The sequence below is a fragment of the Tribolium madens genome, unplaced genomic scaffold (genome assembly GCF_015345945.1).
Source record: "Tribolium madens isolate multiple individuals breed KSU strain unplaced genomic scaffold, Tmad_KSU_1.1 Scaffold_96;HRSCAF=242;Tcas5.2_LG5, whole genome shotgun sequence".
Lineage (NCBI taxonomy): Eukaryota > Metazoa > Arthropoda > Insecta > Coleoptera > Tenebrionidae > Tribolium > Tribolium madens.
The window spans coordinates 10,470,536-10,488,706 of record NW_025401068.1 but is presented as its reverse complement, the minus strand read 5'-3'; the positions used below and the strand labels follow the sequence as shown (position 1 = coordinate 10,488,706).

The following is an 18,171-nucleotide window of genomic DNA, read 5'->3' as shown; positions in this document are numbered from 1 at the left end:
AAAAGCACGATTAATCCGTCACACCAAACTTTTATTTAAAACACAACGCGTTTCAACTACAAAGTGGTCATCCTCAGGTGAGAATAAAACTTATTCTTTGGTGTGACGGGTTAATCGTGTTTTTGTTCATCGTTTCCATACCAAGAAGATCCAAGAAGAAGTTATCGTACCTCGACTTATTGCTAAATTTTGCCTTGGTAATGAAGTTCCACTTCGATATGTAGTCTACTATTTTTTATTTTTTTTTCTTATATAAAATTAAAAAAATCTGCAGCGCAGTCAATTTATTTTTTAATGAAAAGAATATCCCAGCGGATCCATCTTTTCAATTAAGTAAAAATAAAATTGAAATGACGAAAAACACGTTTTTCCTTTTTCTTATCTTCATTTCTAGATTACAATTTAAAAAAAATGCAAAAAAATTAATGTTAACTGTCGAAAACTGATTTTTTTTACTTTTATCTGTATTTACCTAATTTATATATTTAAAAAATAGGTAAATATGCAGCGTAGTCAAATTTTTAATGAGAGCAATATCCCGGCGCATCCACCATTTCGCATTGATTAGTTTGGACTTTGATTTGGGTATAATTTTTCATCGCGATATTTTCAGTTTTGCGGCAAATGCAACAGTTGAAAAATGATCGTTTCGATATCTGTTTTGGTTAGTGCGGCGTTAAATTGCGTCTGTATCGCCTTGGAAAATATTAACGATGTTTGGACAAATTATTCCGAGCCGTCGATGAAAATAAATCTCTTTTTAAGCTCAGCTGTGTCCCCGCGAAAAAATCAATAATAAAGACATGTCGCGGTATTTTATAGCGTTTAAAATGTGCGAGCAGGGAGCAGAAAATTTGAATATACATACATTTTATAGAGTACTAAACCCTCCGTTGAAAGGTAAGTAGAGATTATGTTCGGCACTCGCTGAATATGTTTATGGCGTTTGCGACATTAAAACACACATCTTATAAAGCGTAAAAAGGTTGCGATGGCCGAAACTATCGCGAATTTGCGTTTGAAAAGGGACGAAAGTGCTACTTTTTAAATGAGAAAAGCTCGTAAAACGCAATTGTTGACTTTCTCATTTTGGCTGTTTTCAGAGCTAGTTGAAAAAGATGGATTTCAGCGCTTGAGCTTTTACTATTAATAAAGCAAACAATGTAGCCCTGGCGCACTTAAATATGCAGCTGTAAAAGTGGTGGATGCCTCTGGAATTTAAAAAGTTAAACTAAAACTATCACGGTCAATATTTGAAGCAATTATTAAAATTTATACGTAATTAAGAAAGTAGTTTCGTCGACAACTATGAATGAGATAGTCCAGCCAGCAGATAAAACTTTACTATCGAGACTTGTTTGCTAGTTGCAATAAACTGGATTTAAGAGAACTGGAAACGAGATATGGCCCAGTTCGCAAATTTACTGCATTTTTGCAAGAAAAACGGCTCGCATCTACGTTAATCCCGACCTAAGCGTCATAAAAAGGCATTTAAACTCGGCAAACAAAGGAACGGTTGCGGCTGAATAAAAAATCGCCTCATCAAAAAATGCTTCAAGGAAACAAAAGTTCATAAAGTAGACGCGATTTGCGTTAAATTGCTGTGATAGATGGTGATTGTTTATTTAACGAAAATTCGCAATATAAGATTCAAATTAAAACACATACTTGGATTCGGGCCAAAAACTCAATCGATAAGACGGCGACCAAGTGTTTTAATAGTTCCATGTCGAAAGAGTTCGAGTTTCTTCGATCATTTTGAGCGGATTAAAAACTCTCCGGAATTAATCATCCGAGTTGGGAGAGAATTCGCGATCTTTTATTTGGGGCTAATAATTTAGCTTGTCATTTTGTGTCGAGTTTGGACTTTGTTAACTGCAATTAAGGCGAAATTAAACAAATTTTCGACACAGCGACACAGCTGTGACAGTCGGAACGAACAATTGTGAAAAGAATGTAAACAGAATTTCCAATTTTAATTGATAAAGGGACGCAAACTGAATTTCTTAATGGCATTTCCACTTATTATTTATGTCGTCGATTAGCCTCAGCAAACATATTTGTCGCCGGCTATTAGTTCAAATAAATCCTCTCGGCTTGCTCATTATCGCATGAATATTTAACCGTGATCAAACAAACATCACGCTTTGACACGTGAAAGCTCGTCTTTAAGACACAATCCTGACCGAGGATCAATCTGGTTGTCGGTTGAAGGACGCTACACCTTCAATTTTTATAATTGCCAGGATTCATCACTTACTCGGTTTTTGTGCGGCAAAGGTGGAAACTTCATTTATCTACCGAAGAAACAATTTCTCTGCGGGATGGAAGTGAGAAGCTTTTAAACCACAAATTGACGATGAGCGAAAAAACTGATTGATTGTGATGAATAACAAGAAATTATGTCTTGCGGTGTAATTAGGAGCGAAGGGTTATTTGTCTTCCAACGACTTCAACAAATCGGTTATTTTTCTAATAGAAAGCTTGCAAATTTATGGAATATTGGAGCAAGTGCCTTCAGGTCGCGTCTGAAGAACTTGAGCAAAAATATCCATTCGGCTAACAATATGGAGCTTCTCGTTTTAATCTAGGAAATGCGATTTTAGAACGGATTTCATATTTTTGAACGAATAACTTAGTGTTAGGAGCTTTTAAATGGAGGAATTTATGAGAAATGAGCAAATTTTATATCGCACTCAAATCAAATGCAATTCATTGCTCAAATTTATGACATTCAACAAAAACTACAACAAAATAATGTTTTGATGGATTGGTTTAGCAGTAATCCTTTTTATTGTTTCAGTTTGCAATACTTTACGTGTTTCTGGCTAAATATACAAATAAATATGTTACTCCAAAAATTATCGTTTTTTTTCATTTTAATAATACGCGGTAGATTTACTAAAACAATCAGAAAAGTCGCTTTTTTCTTTTTTCTTTAAATCAATGCTGAGGGTGACAACAAATTTATTTAAAAAAATCGAAGAAGATCTTGTAGAAACTTCCTGTTTTTGTAAGTATCTTTACATTTTCTGTGCGGTTATTGTCATTGACAAAAGAATCTTTTTTCATTAAAAGTCTGATATCTCAGCGACAAAGAATACTTAGAAAAAGCACATTGAAGCTGTATAAACAAACTTGGCTTATGCATTGATTTAACTAAGAAACATTTTACAAGCCCATGGATAAAAAAATACAATTTTATTTCTCGAGCTATTTTTAGGATTGCGTGATAATCGTACCTTAGAACTGGAGACCTAAAGCTTTCAAATGATTTTGTTAAACTTTAAATACGGCTATTTTTTACTGAGATACAAACTTTTACAAATTTTTTTATTTTCTCAAATAGGGTATATTTTACCATTCCATAAGGGATTTTTATTTATTTTTGAGTCGTTGAAATAAAGTTTTTTATTAAAAGAATAATACATTTTACTAAAAATTAAAAAAATTCGTCGCTGATTTCAAACAAATTCGTCATTTGGCTTTTAAATAAAAAGTCTGAAACTTGGTCAGAAAATTTTAATGATTTACTATAAAGTTGAGTTTGTTATACGCTTTATAAAAATTGTAAGGATTATCTTTTTAGTAGGAAAAAAAAACGATTTTTAATTATAAAACTGTAGATTTTTATCTCAAAAATACATCTTACTAATTTGAAACCGCTTTTATTATTGGTTTGTTTATCTGTTCTTTTTTCTTATTTTTTATCTTATCTTTCTATGGTGTATTTAAGCTTACCTATATAGGCTCATCTATAAAATACGTCGTCAATCACAACGTATGTTATAAGTAGGGGAGGGTGGGGCAGATTGGTGTACGTTGTTACATTGCTTGTTTCATTCAAATATTCAATATTATTTTACTAGAAACCTAAAATCATGAGCCATCTACCAGCAAAATATTGTATTGATGTCAAACGTATGAAAAAAGATATTAACACTAGTTGTTCTGTTTTATTATATATTTTTATGTATGTAACAACTTGCCACATTGATACAATCTGCATTATTGAATTAAAACAATATTAAAAAAATGTTTATTATTAAAAGTATATAATAATTTTATACTTTAAGTTAAATGTATATTACATGTAGATTTTTTTTTCTCATGTAACAGATTGGAAGAAAAAAAATAGTTGCCAAGAATGTAACGACTTGCCCCACCTTCCCCTACATATACATAAAATTTTCTTATCTTGGTATTTTGCCAATTTTGACATTGTTGTGACAATTTTCCTTATGACAATTTCTGAATTTAGTAAAGTTTATGAAGCAATATTAGTGTTGGAACAATTTTTGAATCAACACAAGTTTTATAGTTTAAAAATTTCGCTCCTCGATTTTTAAGCTGTGTATAAAACGCTTGTTGTCTTAATAGTTATTTTATATTCTATAATGTTGAATAGTGCAACCCTAATAAAAAGATAAAATTGTAAAAACTTGAATTGGGGGATGTTTTGGGATATTTGATATTTGCAGCAAAAACAAATTTCTAGTAACTACGATTAAAATCTTACAAATAAAAATTGTATTTTTAGAAAAAGAAAATGCTAGTCGTTCTTCAATTTAAGTGTTTGTGTAAAATTTCAACTTTCATAAAAACAAATTTGTCCTGATACTAACATCTTTGCTGTTTTGTTAGAATAAACCGATCCATCAGAAAATAAATTTCTTTAACAATGTCGCAAAAGTATTCTAGAAATAGACAAGTCGTTTTTTTCTGATTCTTTCAGCTACATTTTTCTTGAAATCCCTGCGAATTAGGTCGAATTTTATTCATAATCCGGGAAAAATATCCGGAAATTTGTGTTTGACTTGTTTACTTGAAAGTAGTTATCCAGAACTTGTTTGTCTATTTTTCGAATTAATCTTCTCTTGTTTCTGATTGGTAGTTACTCGAATTTTTGGCATTGTGTTTCGTCGTAATTGTTTCACATAAATCTCTGATTATTCCAGCCGGAACAAAACAAATCATATTAATTCTTACCTGCGGGTAATCCCCGAACTTGGTCTGATAATCGAAGACGTAGAGAAAAGAATTCCTGTGCTCAGCTGAATGCAAATCGGCCGTATGCACAACGGGTGCTACATATTGTGCATCCGACAATGCTTCCAGCGTCTCATCTCGGATATTGATCGGGTGTTGAACGGGTCTTTCCCAATCCGTATATTCATTAACAATCGTCGCCAGAATCTCCGAGAGGTGATAACTGTACGTATTTCGGACAAAAGTCCGCAGGATTTTCGACCTGCGATCCGCCTCGATGCCGTATTGGACGTCCTCGCCGTTGAACGCGAAGTACGCCTCGGCCTTCACCACCCCCAGGAGCAGGTCGTATCTGGAGAGCTTCGACACCACCGATTTGCGCAAGAGGACGTTGTTGAGGATGTTGATGGCGTTCTGCGGCTCCGCCTTCACCGGCTTCGAGTCGAACTCGTAGTGGGGGCCGTCGCCTGCGAACAAAGCAAAACTAGCTTTAAAACCGGTTAAAATGCTCCAGGACGAGGTTTTTTTCAGACAGTGGAGTTCTATCGATTATCTTGCGGGTGTAGACGGCATCTTTCATCCCCGCGTTTCGGTCCAATTTGTCAGGCCTTCCGTGAATAGCACTAGAACAACTTCTGTATAATTAATGTCCTTAAAGCAAACCTTTCCCTTTGATACATCGGTCTATGCGACTTAATTAGAATCGTGCAATGTTATTGCTAAATGTTAAATTTTCCTCAAGTATTACTTACGGCTCAGTTAAATTAATTAAGCTGGATAAGAGTTCCCGATGATAGTTTATAGATTTTACGAGCGAGGAGAACAACCGATAAAACGACGTTAAACACTCGTACTGTCGTAATTAATTCAACAATCGAAGAAAATTTACACCTTCAACGCGTCAAACTTTGTTATATTGTGTCAACGAAAGCCCAACTTTTACCCCATTTAACTTGTCAAACAAATTACACAAAAATACACGACGCCCTTCAGGCACATTACTTATTTAAAATAATCAGCGCTGTTTAACAGGCCTCAAACGACTTGCAGACAAACAACATTTACTCTAATCATCGTAAATAGCTTCGATTCGCTAAATGGCCTGAATTTAGCGATGAAGCGCGCAATAAAGCCCAACATTCTTTCAAAATTAAATTTTTTCAGCATTTGTGGAACGTGGATGCTGAAAATGGCAATTTGTTTAATATTTAGATGTTTCAGTTGACCTCCTTTTGCCGGCCTTCGGCTGGCAAATATAATTTACTTCCTCTTTGTCGTTGTTGTTTAAGGGGTGCCAATATAAGTAACGACGGCAATTAATTACGGTCTTACAGATCCCGCACCTCAATAAATAACTTTTTTATTTGTCTTGTGGGTAATTCCCTTCTTAGTTTGGAGAGTCTTAAACTGTACAACGGACTTAATTAAACATTTCGCATTTGAAATGTTAATTCTGTTTCGCCCTGAGCCTTGAGCCCCCTAATTATCAGATTATTCGGAGATATGCACTAGAAAAAAGCCAAGTAGTACTTAACGTCGCGAGCCACTTTAACCGTGTTGCATATTTTAAGAGTGGAATTTTAACAAAAATGAACACAGCTGCGGTCTATTTTTTAATAACACGTATACAAGAGGGGACGTCGAGCGTAATGAAAGAACCGCAATATTTGTTTTGTGAAATTTAATAGTTGGAATGGGGGACATGAGGGATTTGTTACTTATATGCATGATGGATGAAATATTTGTTTTGTTAATTTAAATGTGTATAACGGGCACAATGCGGTTTTGGTTAATTGTGAATGCGGAAAAACACGTATACGCTTAATTTTGATGTAAACAGGATCCGGTTGGTGCATGAAAAAGCGCGGCTTTTCACCGAAATGAACATTTTTGACACACGGAACTAAGCTACGATCGGTTTCAGCTGGCGGGATTACCTGTCGAAAATTAATTATCAAGCTTTCGAAACTTTTTCACGGTAGGCTTTATTAAACTGAGAATTTTTACGTCAATTTGAAGCTCATAAAATACTACAGTTTTCATCAGCTCAGAGTTTTGTTTACCTGATTTGATAAAGTTTCATAAATACGAAGTATATGTGTAGTTTTTTACGTAAAACTAATTTTCGAGATTTTGCTTCTAAAAGCTTAGGTCTCGTATTTTAACTTGAATCATTTGGAATATTGGGAAAGCTTTCTCTCGTTTTCTGTAACTTTGGATAAAAAAATTCTTTTATTTTAGTAAGGATTTTAAGAATCTCTATTCTCCAAACGGAATCGAGATGTGCTGTGACGATTTCCAGATATCGTATTTCAAAGTAGATCTAATATGGCTCATTTTTTCAAACAGTTTTTTAAAGCGTTGTTTCTTAAATTACAAATTTTGGGCCTTTAAAATTTAACATTTGTTAATCAATTCAATGAGCTCTATTCACACATTTTTTTTTAGATAGTAACAAAAAATAAATAAATCAACTAAAAATATGAAAAATTATGTACATAATTTGTATAATGGGAAACTGTCGCCCCGTTTTTTTAATTTTTGGGCTAAAATTTCTATTGTAACGTAGAAAACTGTTTAAGGATTTTGATTCTACAAACAGAATTGATATGCGTTGTGGTGTTCTCGAAATATTTCAAAGTAGATCTAATCTGGCTCATATTTTCAGACACATTATTTCATAAATTACAAATCTAAGACACAAAATATTGCATTTTTCAATTTAATGAACTCTATTTAAGTATCCAAATTTTACTAGATTTTTTGACTTTTAATTTTTTACAAAAAAATAAAGAAAATTTGAAAAATAAGTTTTCCTACGAGTACAAGCAGACTTAGAAAATACAAATTTTGTGAATCTATCTAAACTGAAATCTAGGTTTTGCATTTTGCCTATTTCAAGAGCATACATTTGTACATTGGTTAACTTTCGTTCCGTCTTTTGGAGTCTTATGTTAAACATTTTTATCAAGTTGAAACATTTCAAATATTTTGATTCTGCAAACAGAATTGGCGTTCTCGAAATATCGTATTTCAAAGTAGACCAAATGTAACCTACTTTTTTCTGACATTTTTTTAAAGCGTTATTTCTTAAATTACAAATCTAAGACCGCTAAAATAAATGTTATACTTTTTGATCAAATTTGAGATTTTTTGTCGATTTTTGATTTTTTCAATTTTTTTACATTACAAAAATTTAGCAAATGAAAACTTCGTAAATTTATATAAACTGGTCTCCGAGATGCATTTTCCAAATGCTAAGTCTTGTATTTTGTCCATTTTAAGAGCACGATTTTGTGTATTGTAACACCTTTGCTTTATCCTTTGAAGTTTTGTGTTGAAAAACTTTCAGAGTGTTGAAAACATCTCAAGGATTTCGATTCTGTGAACGAAATTGAGATGCGCTCTGGCGTTCTCGAGATATCATATTTCAAAGTAGACCTAATGTCTCTTATTTTTTCTAATATATTTTTCGAAAGCGTTATTTTTCACCCTATTTGTTCTGAGAACATTGATATGTGCAAAAAAGTAAAAAACAAATAAAAAACCTGAAAAATTTGTGTACAACGCTTCTTAAGCGTAAATTCAGAAACTGAAAACCTCTAAACTGATTTCGAAAGCTAGACCTCGTATTTCGGCTGTTTTAAGAGCACGATTTTGTTTATTGTCTCTCTGCTTCACCCTTTGAAGTTTTGTGTTGAAAAATTTTCAGAATGTAGAAAACATCTCAAGGATTTCGACTCTGCGAACGGAATTGAGATGTGCTCTGGCGTTCTCGATATCGTATTTCAAAGTTTTTCGTAATTTTTCGAGGAGTTACCTGGCGGTTCTCCGGTGTCGATAACCACCCCGTCGACGCTGGGCCCGAAAGCGAAAGCGAATTCCGGTGCGACAACCGGCGTGGACAGGAGCGTGTCCAGGGGTCTCTCTCGAAGGCACTTGAGCAGGTGGGGATGTGGCAGTTCTGGCGAGCAGTTTGCATGGATGGCCACTTGAGCGGCGTACCGGGACGGCTCCTGGATCAACGCCCAGGGCGAGAGTGCCGAGCCCGACATGAGGATGGCTCTGTGGAACAGCACACCTGCAACCAAACAACTAATTAATAAAATACAGTTTCCAGTTTTCGATTTTGCATAAACCATTTATCATTTGGACTATTTCGGTGTTTGACATCTGAAAGAAACAAGGTGATGCATGAAAATTTATCACTGAAAGGGACGCACACCCACTCCGTTGTAAACGCGACGCTGAAAGATTACCGTGGCAGAAAAACAATTACAAGAAGAAGCTGTATGTTGCGGATATTTGATGGAAAAAACATCTCGCTGATCCTCTCAATTTATGAAGTCATTTCGTAGTGCTGAAGGAGCATTTTCGTTGAGAAAATACCGCTCCACACTTAATATTTCAGGAGGAATGGTGTGACCGCTGACCTAAGAGGTTTTAACAGTCGGTTTCCGAATAATATGACAGACGAGAATCGATATATCCCCATTGTGGTGTTGCGTTGCTTTTTTAGTGACTTTACACTCTTCTGATTGTAAAGTGTTTTGTAATGAAGTTTGAGTCGTAGTCTCAAGAGGTTTATTTATTTTTATTACGTTGTCGTTTATTTTTACGAGGCAATTGTCGACTTTAATAACGTATTATTTTCCACCCGTGGAAATTAAAAACGATCTCGTCTTGAATTATAATTAGACGCTGCAAGTAAGTTGCTCGAAAATTGCTAAAATGTGTGTCTAGAGCGGGCGGTTCATTTCCTCCTCGTCTAAGACAAATGCAAATGTTCTCTTATTGCACCATATTAATTACCGACAAAGTCGTCCTCTACGGAAAGCGATTTCATTACACTAGATGAGCAAAATCAACAACCCGCTCGCGTTTCAGCTCGGCAAACGCCTTGCTAGACACAAACCCAGTAGTTGCAAACATGGGCACCGACTTTTCATATGTTCAATGGGTGCATAAACAAAAAACTTCGTAAATTAATCGTCTTTAAAGCAATATGTACATAACTTGCAGGACTTGAAAACATTAAGCAAAAAAAAACAAATTCTTCTTCTCTATTTTTGCTGTATTAATGTATTTAATATTCAGAACATTTAAAAACAATATGTTTTTTATATAGTACAAAAGAAAGAATCAATAAATAGCAGCAAAAAATATAAAAGTGGTTAATGCATGTATACAATAAAAAGTGTAAAGAAAATGGTAGATATATGTTCAAAGTTGCAAAGTGCATAAAATTTTTAAGTTTTGCTGTAAAATGGGAAAAAAAACTTTAGAAACAATTAAAAAAAATTAGCTTTTTTTTGAAAATTTGAATAAATGTTCGTAAACCGAGTGCTGAAAATAGCTTGTGGGTATAAACTTTTAATAAATGCAGTTAATTTGAGATGAGTAAAATTAGAGGATTAGGGTAAAGCTGAATGGTCTCAAAAATTAATCTATATTGTTACTTGATTTTTTATTACAAATTTCAAAAATCTTTTGCCAAAAGATCTCAAGACTAGAAACTTGAAGTTTCAAAATGAATTTTTTCAAATATAAATACAACTATTTTTTTTCATTGAGGTACAGTGGAAAAACACAATAGAATAACATAACCGATGAACTTGATTCATTTTCTTGAAAGAGAAAATATAATAATAGAAAATTTAATACATCTTTAACATTAAAACTGATTTTAAAGAATGCAACATTACTAAAAAAAGACTAGACTAAATATGCAATTCCAAGTATTGTAAGTATTATTATTATTATTTTTTCTTAAGTAAGAGTACAGTGAATGTCGTCCACCCAATTTCCCTGACAGATTAAAAGTGTAAATTAGTCTTTAGGTTTCCTAACCTTGTTTCCGAATTTTGATTAACGTTTGTCATGTTGACAGAATGCTCGATGCTTCTTGCTACTTTTTACCTTTGTCCTTTGAAATGGTAGTCCTTGGTATGCCCACTTCTTTGAGACATACCTTCATGTACCAGAGAGATAATTTTTATTTTATTAAACGCACTTACTGCTGGCATGTTTGAATTTGATTAAATTTGACAATACGTATTTGAATTTCAGTTATCATGACAATAAAGCAGAGACTACAGTGATTTTTTGTGAATTTACTGAAATTGGGTGGACGAAATTCACTATCCATCACTGTACATTATTTTTAATGGGTGTCCGGCACTCATTAAAAAATTTCACTGGGTGCATCCGCTCCGATATACAGGGTGTGTCAAAACTCGCGCCCCAGGGAAAAAAATCATGTAAGATAAGATACCAGGAACATGGATGGATGAAATGTTTAAATATTCTATCTTGGCATTTATTTTTCACATTTGACATTTTTTTTTATGTTTATTTAATGATACTGATGATCTTGTATATGTTTTTTTTATAATTATTTAGTAAAGGTACAAAAATTTTGCCAATAAAAGCCTCAAATAACATTAACCAGAGTTACAATTTAGGATACAGCTTTCTTGTTTTCTCTTCTAATAGTCTGTAAAAATATGTTTCCAACAGAAATAAATAGAGTCAAAGTGACTTTCATTTTTTAAACATTTTTTCCATGTTCTTGGTATTGTACTCTACATGGCATCTTTCTCTGGGGTGCTAGTTTTGGCGCACACTGTATTCATGTAGTCTACGCCCGTGGTTGCAAACAACATTTAGGAGTTAAAAATTTACTCTCCAGTTGTTCATAAATTGCGAAGATCCCCGTGGTACATTTCCCATTACAGCGTGAAATATTCGCAACATCTCGCTTTTGTAATTGTTTTCTTTTCGAAGGTTAATCTTTCAGCGTCTGTGTTTACAACGGTTTCGTTTGTGTTCTCCGCATGATAAATTTTCACGCATCACCTTGTTCCCTCTCGGTGGATTTATAAACGAAATTTTTTTCGCTCAAACTTGCCAACGATTGGATTGAGTCAGAAGTTGCAAGACTCACAGTTGCTTTATTCTCAAGTAACGAAGCTAATTATTCCTAGTAAATACTGGTTCCAGTTCTTAATACTCCTCTAATGTCTTTGCTTGACAGTTTAATAGCGGTCGCGATGCAAATCGTTTCTTGCGCCTTAATTTTTCCCTTCTCTGTCTTTCGCGAGTTAAGTTGCAGTGATTTGAATGTCAATTACTTGATCCGGGCTCGAATTCGGTATTCTGGGGCTGCTTCAGTTTTGTCCTCCGTGGGGAAATTTAACTCAAAAATGAAGTTCTGACAAATACCCTACAAATACGGTCGCATTGTGCAAATGACACCGATAGAATAAAAGAGTTTCGCACAGGTACGTATTAGGGCATAAATCAGCCTATATTTAAGTCGATACCTCCTAAATACGTATCTATATTCAAACCAAATTGCGGTACGCTATCTCCTGACTGTAAATCAAACTATGGGCGTCTTGAAGCTCTGCCAACTGCCATTGTCCCTACCCTACCCTGTAATTGACTTATTGGCCGGAAGTGAACTGACAACGATCGATAAGAACGCTCTCTTTGAAATGCCATCTTCAAGAAGCACCAACGCGAAATGCTGATTGATTTTTAATGAATGCGTGACTTATTAGAACTTTTCAGTCCTTTGCAAGACGAAATAAATAAGATGCAAGCCCGCAAAAACAACACCAAAGTAACAAAAAGGCTATTATTTCTCCAATCTAAGTAAATGAATTCCTTTGAACTCAAAAATTGTACGTCAAAGCGGAAAATTGTTCGAAATTCCTTTTTATTAGGGCGATTTTTATAAAAATGAAAGATGCCAGTGGAAAAATTAATTTCAATTCGGTCGAATTCTGTAAATTGAAAATAGAGCAAAGTTTTATTTCTGATGCACTGAGAGCTTGTTCATCAAGTACGGAGCGTGTTTCATGAAGCTTGTGATAAATTATGAAGCGAAATGAGATTCTTTGAAGGTATCGACAGCTAGGACTAAATCGCATTTAAGACAAAACGAGCAGCACATGTTGTGCACCAGATCATAACGTACTTTTGAATTAAAGGGAAATGCAATTACAACACCCATTCTCAATCAAAACTAACACAAATGAATATAATTAGGGCGAAATTGTGACAAATACCCAATAAAAACCTTTGTCACGTTCTTGCAAATTGATGGACAGACCGAGAGAGCTCATAATTCGCGCTTAAGCCTTCTAAATACACATTTTATTAATAACTGCATCATAAAAAGCTCACGCGAATACTTTTTCCTCTCCCGACAGTATCCATGAAATTAAGTAAATGCAAAAGGGAAAAAGGTCAAAGATTAATGTTGTTTCGCAGGATTAACGATCGCTTATTTAACTCACGCAGAATGTAAACAGGTGGAATAAAGCGAAAAATCGATGTTTCTCCCGAGAAGACTTAATTTTCGCCGTTTTTTTCCCAGAGAGTCGTTACAGTATTTCAAAGATAAAAACCCTTCCGACACTCAAACATACCTTCAGGAACTGCGCTGGACGTTAACAGGAAGTTGACGCAAGCCGCTCCAGTTCCATGGCCTACTACGGTAACGTTTGTTGGATCTCCGCCAAATACAGCGATGTTTTCCTGAATCCAGTGGAGGGCGGCTATTTGGTCCATGAGGCCGTAGTTGGCCGGAGAACGAGAGTAAGGGTCCGTGTTGGCGTTGAGGAAGCCTGCGACAAAAAACTCCACTAAAATACGATAATTCCAAAAAAAGAACAAGAAATGTGTGTTAGAAAATGCCACGGCTGTGACTTTCTGTCTTCTTGTTTAAATTATTTGTTTTAAAAATCATAAAATATTTTAAAAAATCGGTCAATAATTGATTGTAACTGAGAGGCCAGGTCAAGTCACGTTTTATTTTCATCACACGTGATTTTGAAACACAATTTTGTGTCTTTTTGGTGTAGGTTTTGATTACTTTCACTTCTAGCATGGGAGTGTTTTTTTGTAATTTTAGTAATTTATTTAATTTTTCAAAAATGCTACACACACATAAACACCTACTTTAATATTTTTCTCAAAAAATGCATTTCTAGATGTTTAATATACTTAAAAGTGTGCAAAAAGGTTGTAGAAAACTTAGAAATCTGCATAAAACGTTATTAAGTTGAGTTAAAAAAAAAGATTTTTTTTGAGTTTTCAGAAGTTGCATCGTACTCGTAAAAATGATCGATCAATTTTGAGTAGCAAAAATACTTGAAACATAGTATTCTAGATTACGATTAGGCCCAAACTAGAGAAGCTAGAGTGAAAAGTCTTGCAGATTCGTAATCAGTGCGTCAAAATCTATAAGATTGGATAAGCTTAAACTGACATGTTTGAAAAAGCCATTTTTAAAGAGGAGTGTGTTCACATACATTTACTTCTTTTTATTTTGTTAATTCCGGCTAAAGTATATTGAAAACGCTTTATGTTTTGTATCAAACCTATGTAAAATGTTTTGGGGAGTCGATTTGCGTCGAGAAAATACTAAAATTCTTGATAGTTTAGAAGTCGAATTAATATTTTTAATATTTTTATTTTTACCAGCGATTTTCTCAGTAACTATTTATTGCACAACTATGATCTTTTTTTATAAGATAGGAAATTCAAAGTGCTTTCCAACGATTAAAAACTTCAAAATTGATCCAAGTGTGCTTATAGGAATCTACAAGACTCAGAAAAGTGCATAAAATAATAAAGTTCATAATAATAAACTTTTGAAAAATTTTGAGTATTTGGATTCACTGGCAGAAGCGTGGTGGCGCAGGGTTATTTCTGGCAGGTAGAACCAAGGTTCAAATCTCGGTAAAGTCAGAAATTTTTCTCTGATTCAAATACTAACAATTCAAATAAGCGTCAAAGATATCGTCTTGAAAACATGTGCACTAAATGTGCACATGAACTAATAAGTAAAACAAAAATTTTTGATTTTTTGGTCAGAATCGGATATAGTTCTTATGCTTCTAGCCTTATTCTTAACTTAATATAATTATTTATTTATTTATTCTTTATTTATTTATAAGACAGAGATAGAGCGCAAATAATTAAAGAACAAAGCCTAACAAAGAGAAAGAACATAAGAGCAAATAAGAGCATATACATAAAAGCATGAGAGCTTTTCAATTAAGAATTATTTTTTTAACTTTTCTAAGTGCTACACACTAACAGAGAATAATATTGTACAGACAATAAAAATGTTTTTTTGTCGCTTTTTGCACGATGTTTTGCAAGTGCTTTTATTTGATGTTTAAATTCTTTAGACCGATAATAATTTGTTAAAATTACATGATTTCTGGCATTGTGTCCTCTCAAACTAATTGTCTTACGTTGGGTTTAGGCTGTTATTCTATCGGCCGATTACTAGTATTTAGTGAGATTTAATGGACCTAAGCTCTGTAGTTCCGATCCGGGTATCCTTGTAAGGCCATCTAAATTTTATGTTTTGCGGTTAAACCCTCCGAAAATGTCTGAAACTTCATACATATTGAAAGGAATATGGGAGATGTTGAATTTCTCCGCGTGATTAATCAGAAAAGCGCAAAATTTCTTCAATTTGCTTAATTGTGGCCTAATCTTGGCGCGAGTGCCGCTGGCAGCCCCACACATCGCCCATCAATAATCTCAATGACAACCTAATTATATCCCTTGTCACCGAGCAATTTCCAACAAAGAGAACACGCCCCAAAACTATATTGAATCCGGTGCAACGATGAAACTTCCGCATGAGCGAATCCGACTTTTCAAATCTGGCTCTCGACACGTCTCCGTTTTATTGCAAGACTCATAATGAAAATCAAATTTTCATGTAAAAACCGTGTACGAAAAAATACTAGATTTTCCAGACAGACTTCATCTCGGGACTTTACGATTTTTTAAATGACCAATAACTTTTTTATTTGACGTTGGGTCATAATGAAATTCATTCCAGAGTATTCAAATTTTGCTGAAAGCACACCAGATTTTTCTCAGGGGTTTTGATTGCGCCAAGGATCGACTATATTGACAATAAGAGAACGCCGAACTACCACTCTTCAATCAAGACGTTCGATATATACAGTTTTTACGTGGATGCATCGACGAATTTTCCCGATTTCGAAGATTACAAGTCTGCACTTTGTCGCAAGTTCATCTTTCTTTCTTTTGAAAACCTCTAAAAAAGCAAATAATTCAGTTGAGCCACTTAAACTCACTTTTACCCTGAATAACACAAATGTATTCAGATCGAGAGTAAGGAGCAACACTATAATTAGATCGTAAATAAACAAAATAATCAGGACGCTTTGTAAGCAATGAAATCATAACAAAGCTTATAAACAAACTTTTGTGTTGAGATTTTCAAATGTGTTTATTAATTTGACTAGTGCAGTTAGTAGTGTTAAATGTTGTTTGCTGATGAATGATGATCTACAATGTACCTCACTAAAAATTGTTAAAGCAACAAAAGAGAAAAGAATGGAACTTCATTGTCAATCATGTCATGTCAAGTAAAAGTAAAAACGCTTAGGCGCAAAAATACGAGTAGAACTTTTATTGGGACATTTAGTCAACATTTAGTTTTCTAATAAAAATGTTTATTCAAAACGGAACACAAAATTTACATGTTTTTAAAGGATGTTTGTTTATCAAAACAACATAAATAGCTATTTTATGCTCCGCCAGTAGTGTTAATGAAGTAAACATTTTGAATAACCTCTGCAGTACTAAAACTTTTAACTCTTGCGATCGCCTGAATACAAAATCGTGGTTCGTAGAGAACACTTCTTTAAAAATTAAAGCAGAGTGAAGTTCCTTGTGATAAGTAATTCGCGATTCCTTGCAATAGTTTTATTTTTAAAGCTCTTGCTTGTAATCCATACAAATGTCGAGCAGGTGAGATGGAAGTGTGTACGTGTTCAATTTTCAATATTCGTTTTTTCGTCTGTTGAAAATTCATTCGAAGCTAAGTACATCTGGCCTGTATGTCCAGTGGAAATAAAAGCACATGCAAATGACCCGTTATTGTAATTAGTTGAACCTGTGGCCATGTAAATGGTAATAGCAGTCGAATCAAGTAATTAAACAACTAGCATTGCAAAAAATCGCTTCGGTGGAATGTTTGAGGCGCATAAGTGGATGTAGGTAAAGGAGTTTAAAGACATTCCGCAACTTATGATGTGTAACCGTTTGTCTGAGAGTTTTGGGGGAAGACTGCGCCTGCCACGTTGTGAACTTGCAAATTGCTCAAGTTTCTGTTCAGCATGCCATCAGGGAATATCTAAGGGGCAAAAACAAAGATCTTTTGTACCTCCACAAGCGATATATTAAATTCTTTAAACAATACCACCGCGAGAGATGAAACTGCAATTAGAACATTACTATGTTAGTGGCTCTACCTACGACTACCTACGAAGATAAATTTTAAAGAAAGACGGGATAATTAGCTATTTACAGTCGCAATTAATTTTAATTAGTTTGCCACTTTAACACAACACGGCTCGAAACGCCCTCCTCTGCAAACTATTCCACTGTGGCGGATGCGCCGGGAAAATCACAAAAAAATTTTGAAAATAAATCGTACATCATATTACATTTATGTCAAAAATTCTAAAATATTTCCAAATAATTCCACACAACTCTAAATAATTTCATATTTAAATAAAACTAAACTGATGTGATATTTATGGTTTGTGCTTGATTAAATAATTTTCTGATATTATTTTTTTACTTTCATATATAATAGTATTTTCAAAATTGCTCTAATTGTAATTACTTTTTATTGTTTTCGCTTTTTTATATAATCTCTTGTTTTTAATAACTACTTATTTATTTGAAATGTAATGTTAGTTGCTTAAAAAAATGTTCAGGCTTATTGTTACTCGTGAAACACCGTGTAAACACAAAAAAAATTATTCTGAAAACGTAACATAACATAAATTCTCAAGTAAAGTAAAAAAAATTATGAGAAAATAAACAATACATAAAGTCTACAAAACAATATAAGGAACAAATACCTATTACAAAATCTGTTTTGAATCCTCGTACTTACTGTTAATTATTTCAATTTGATTATTATTTAATTTAAAAAGTCCTCAATAGAACAACATAGAACCGTAAATTATATATAGGATGAGTATAAAGTATCGAAACAAGCGGTGTTTTTAATTGCCTCCAGAAAATAATAATTAATATAAATTAAAGTAATATAAAAAATGTATTATGAGTACGAAATTTTGTTTTGTTTTTAATGCGATTTTT

At 33.7% G+C, this 18,171-nt stretch overlaps 1 protein-coding gene across 1 annotated transcript in view; it reads right to left on the bottom strand.

Moving 5' to 3' along the window:
- The window catches only part of LOC123013190 (neuroligin-4, Y-linked), a 101,954-nt gene that overhangs the window by 6,628 nt on the left and 77,155 nt on the right, over positions 1-18,171 (bottom strand). Inside the window, exons 3-5 of the mRNA XM_044411576.1 lie at positions 13,428-13,625; positions 8,810-9,070; positions 4,990-5,456 (exon numbers count right to left, since the gene is read on the bottom strand). Coding sequence (XP_044267511.1) covers positions 4,990-5,456; positions 8,810-9,070; positions 13,428-13,625 — 926 coding nt within the window. The remainder of the gene's footprint in view (positions 1-4,989; positions 5,457-8,809; positions 9,071-13,427; positions 13,626-18,171) is intronic.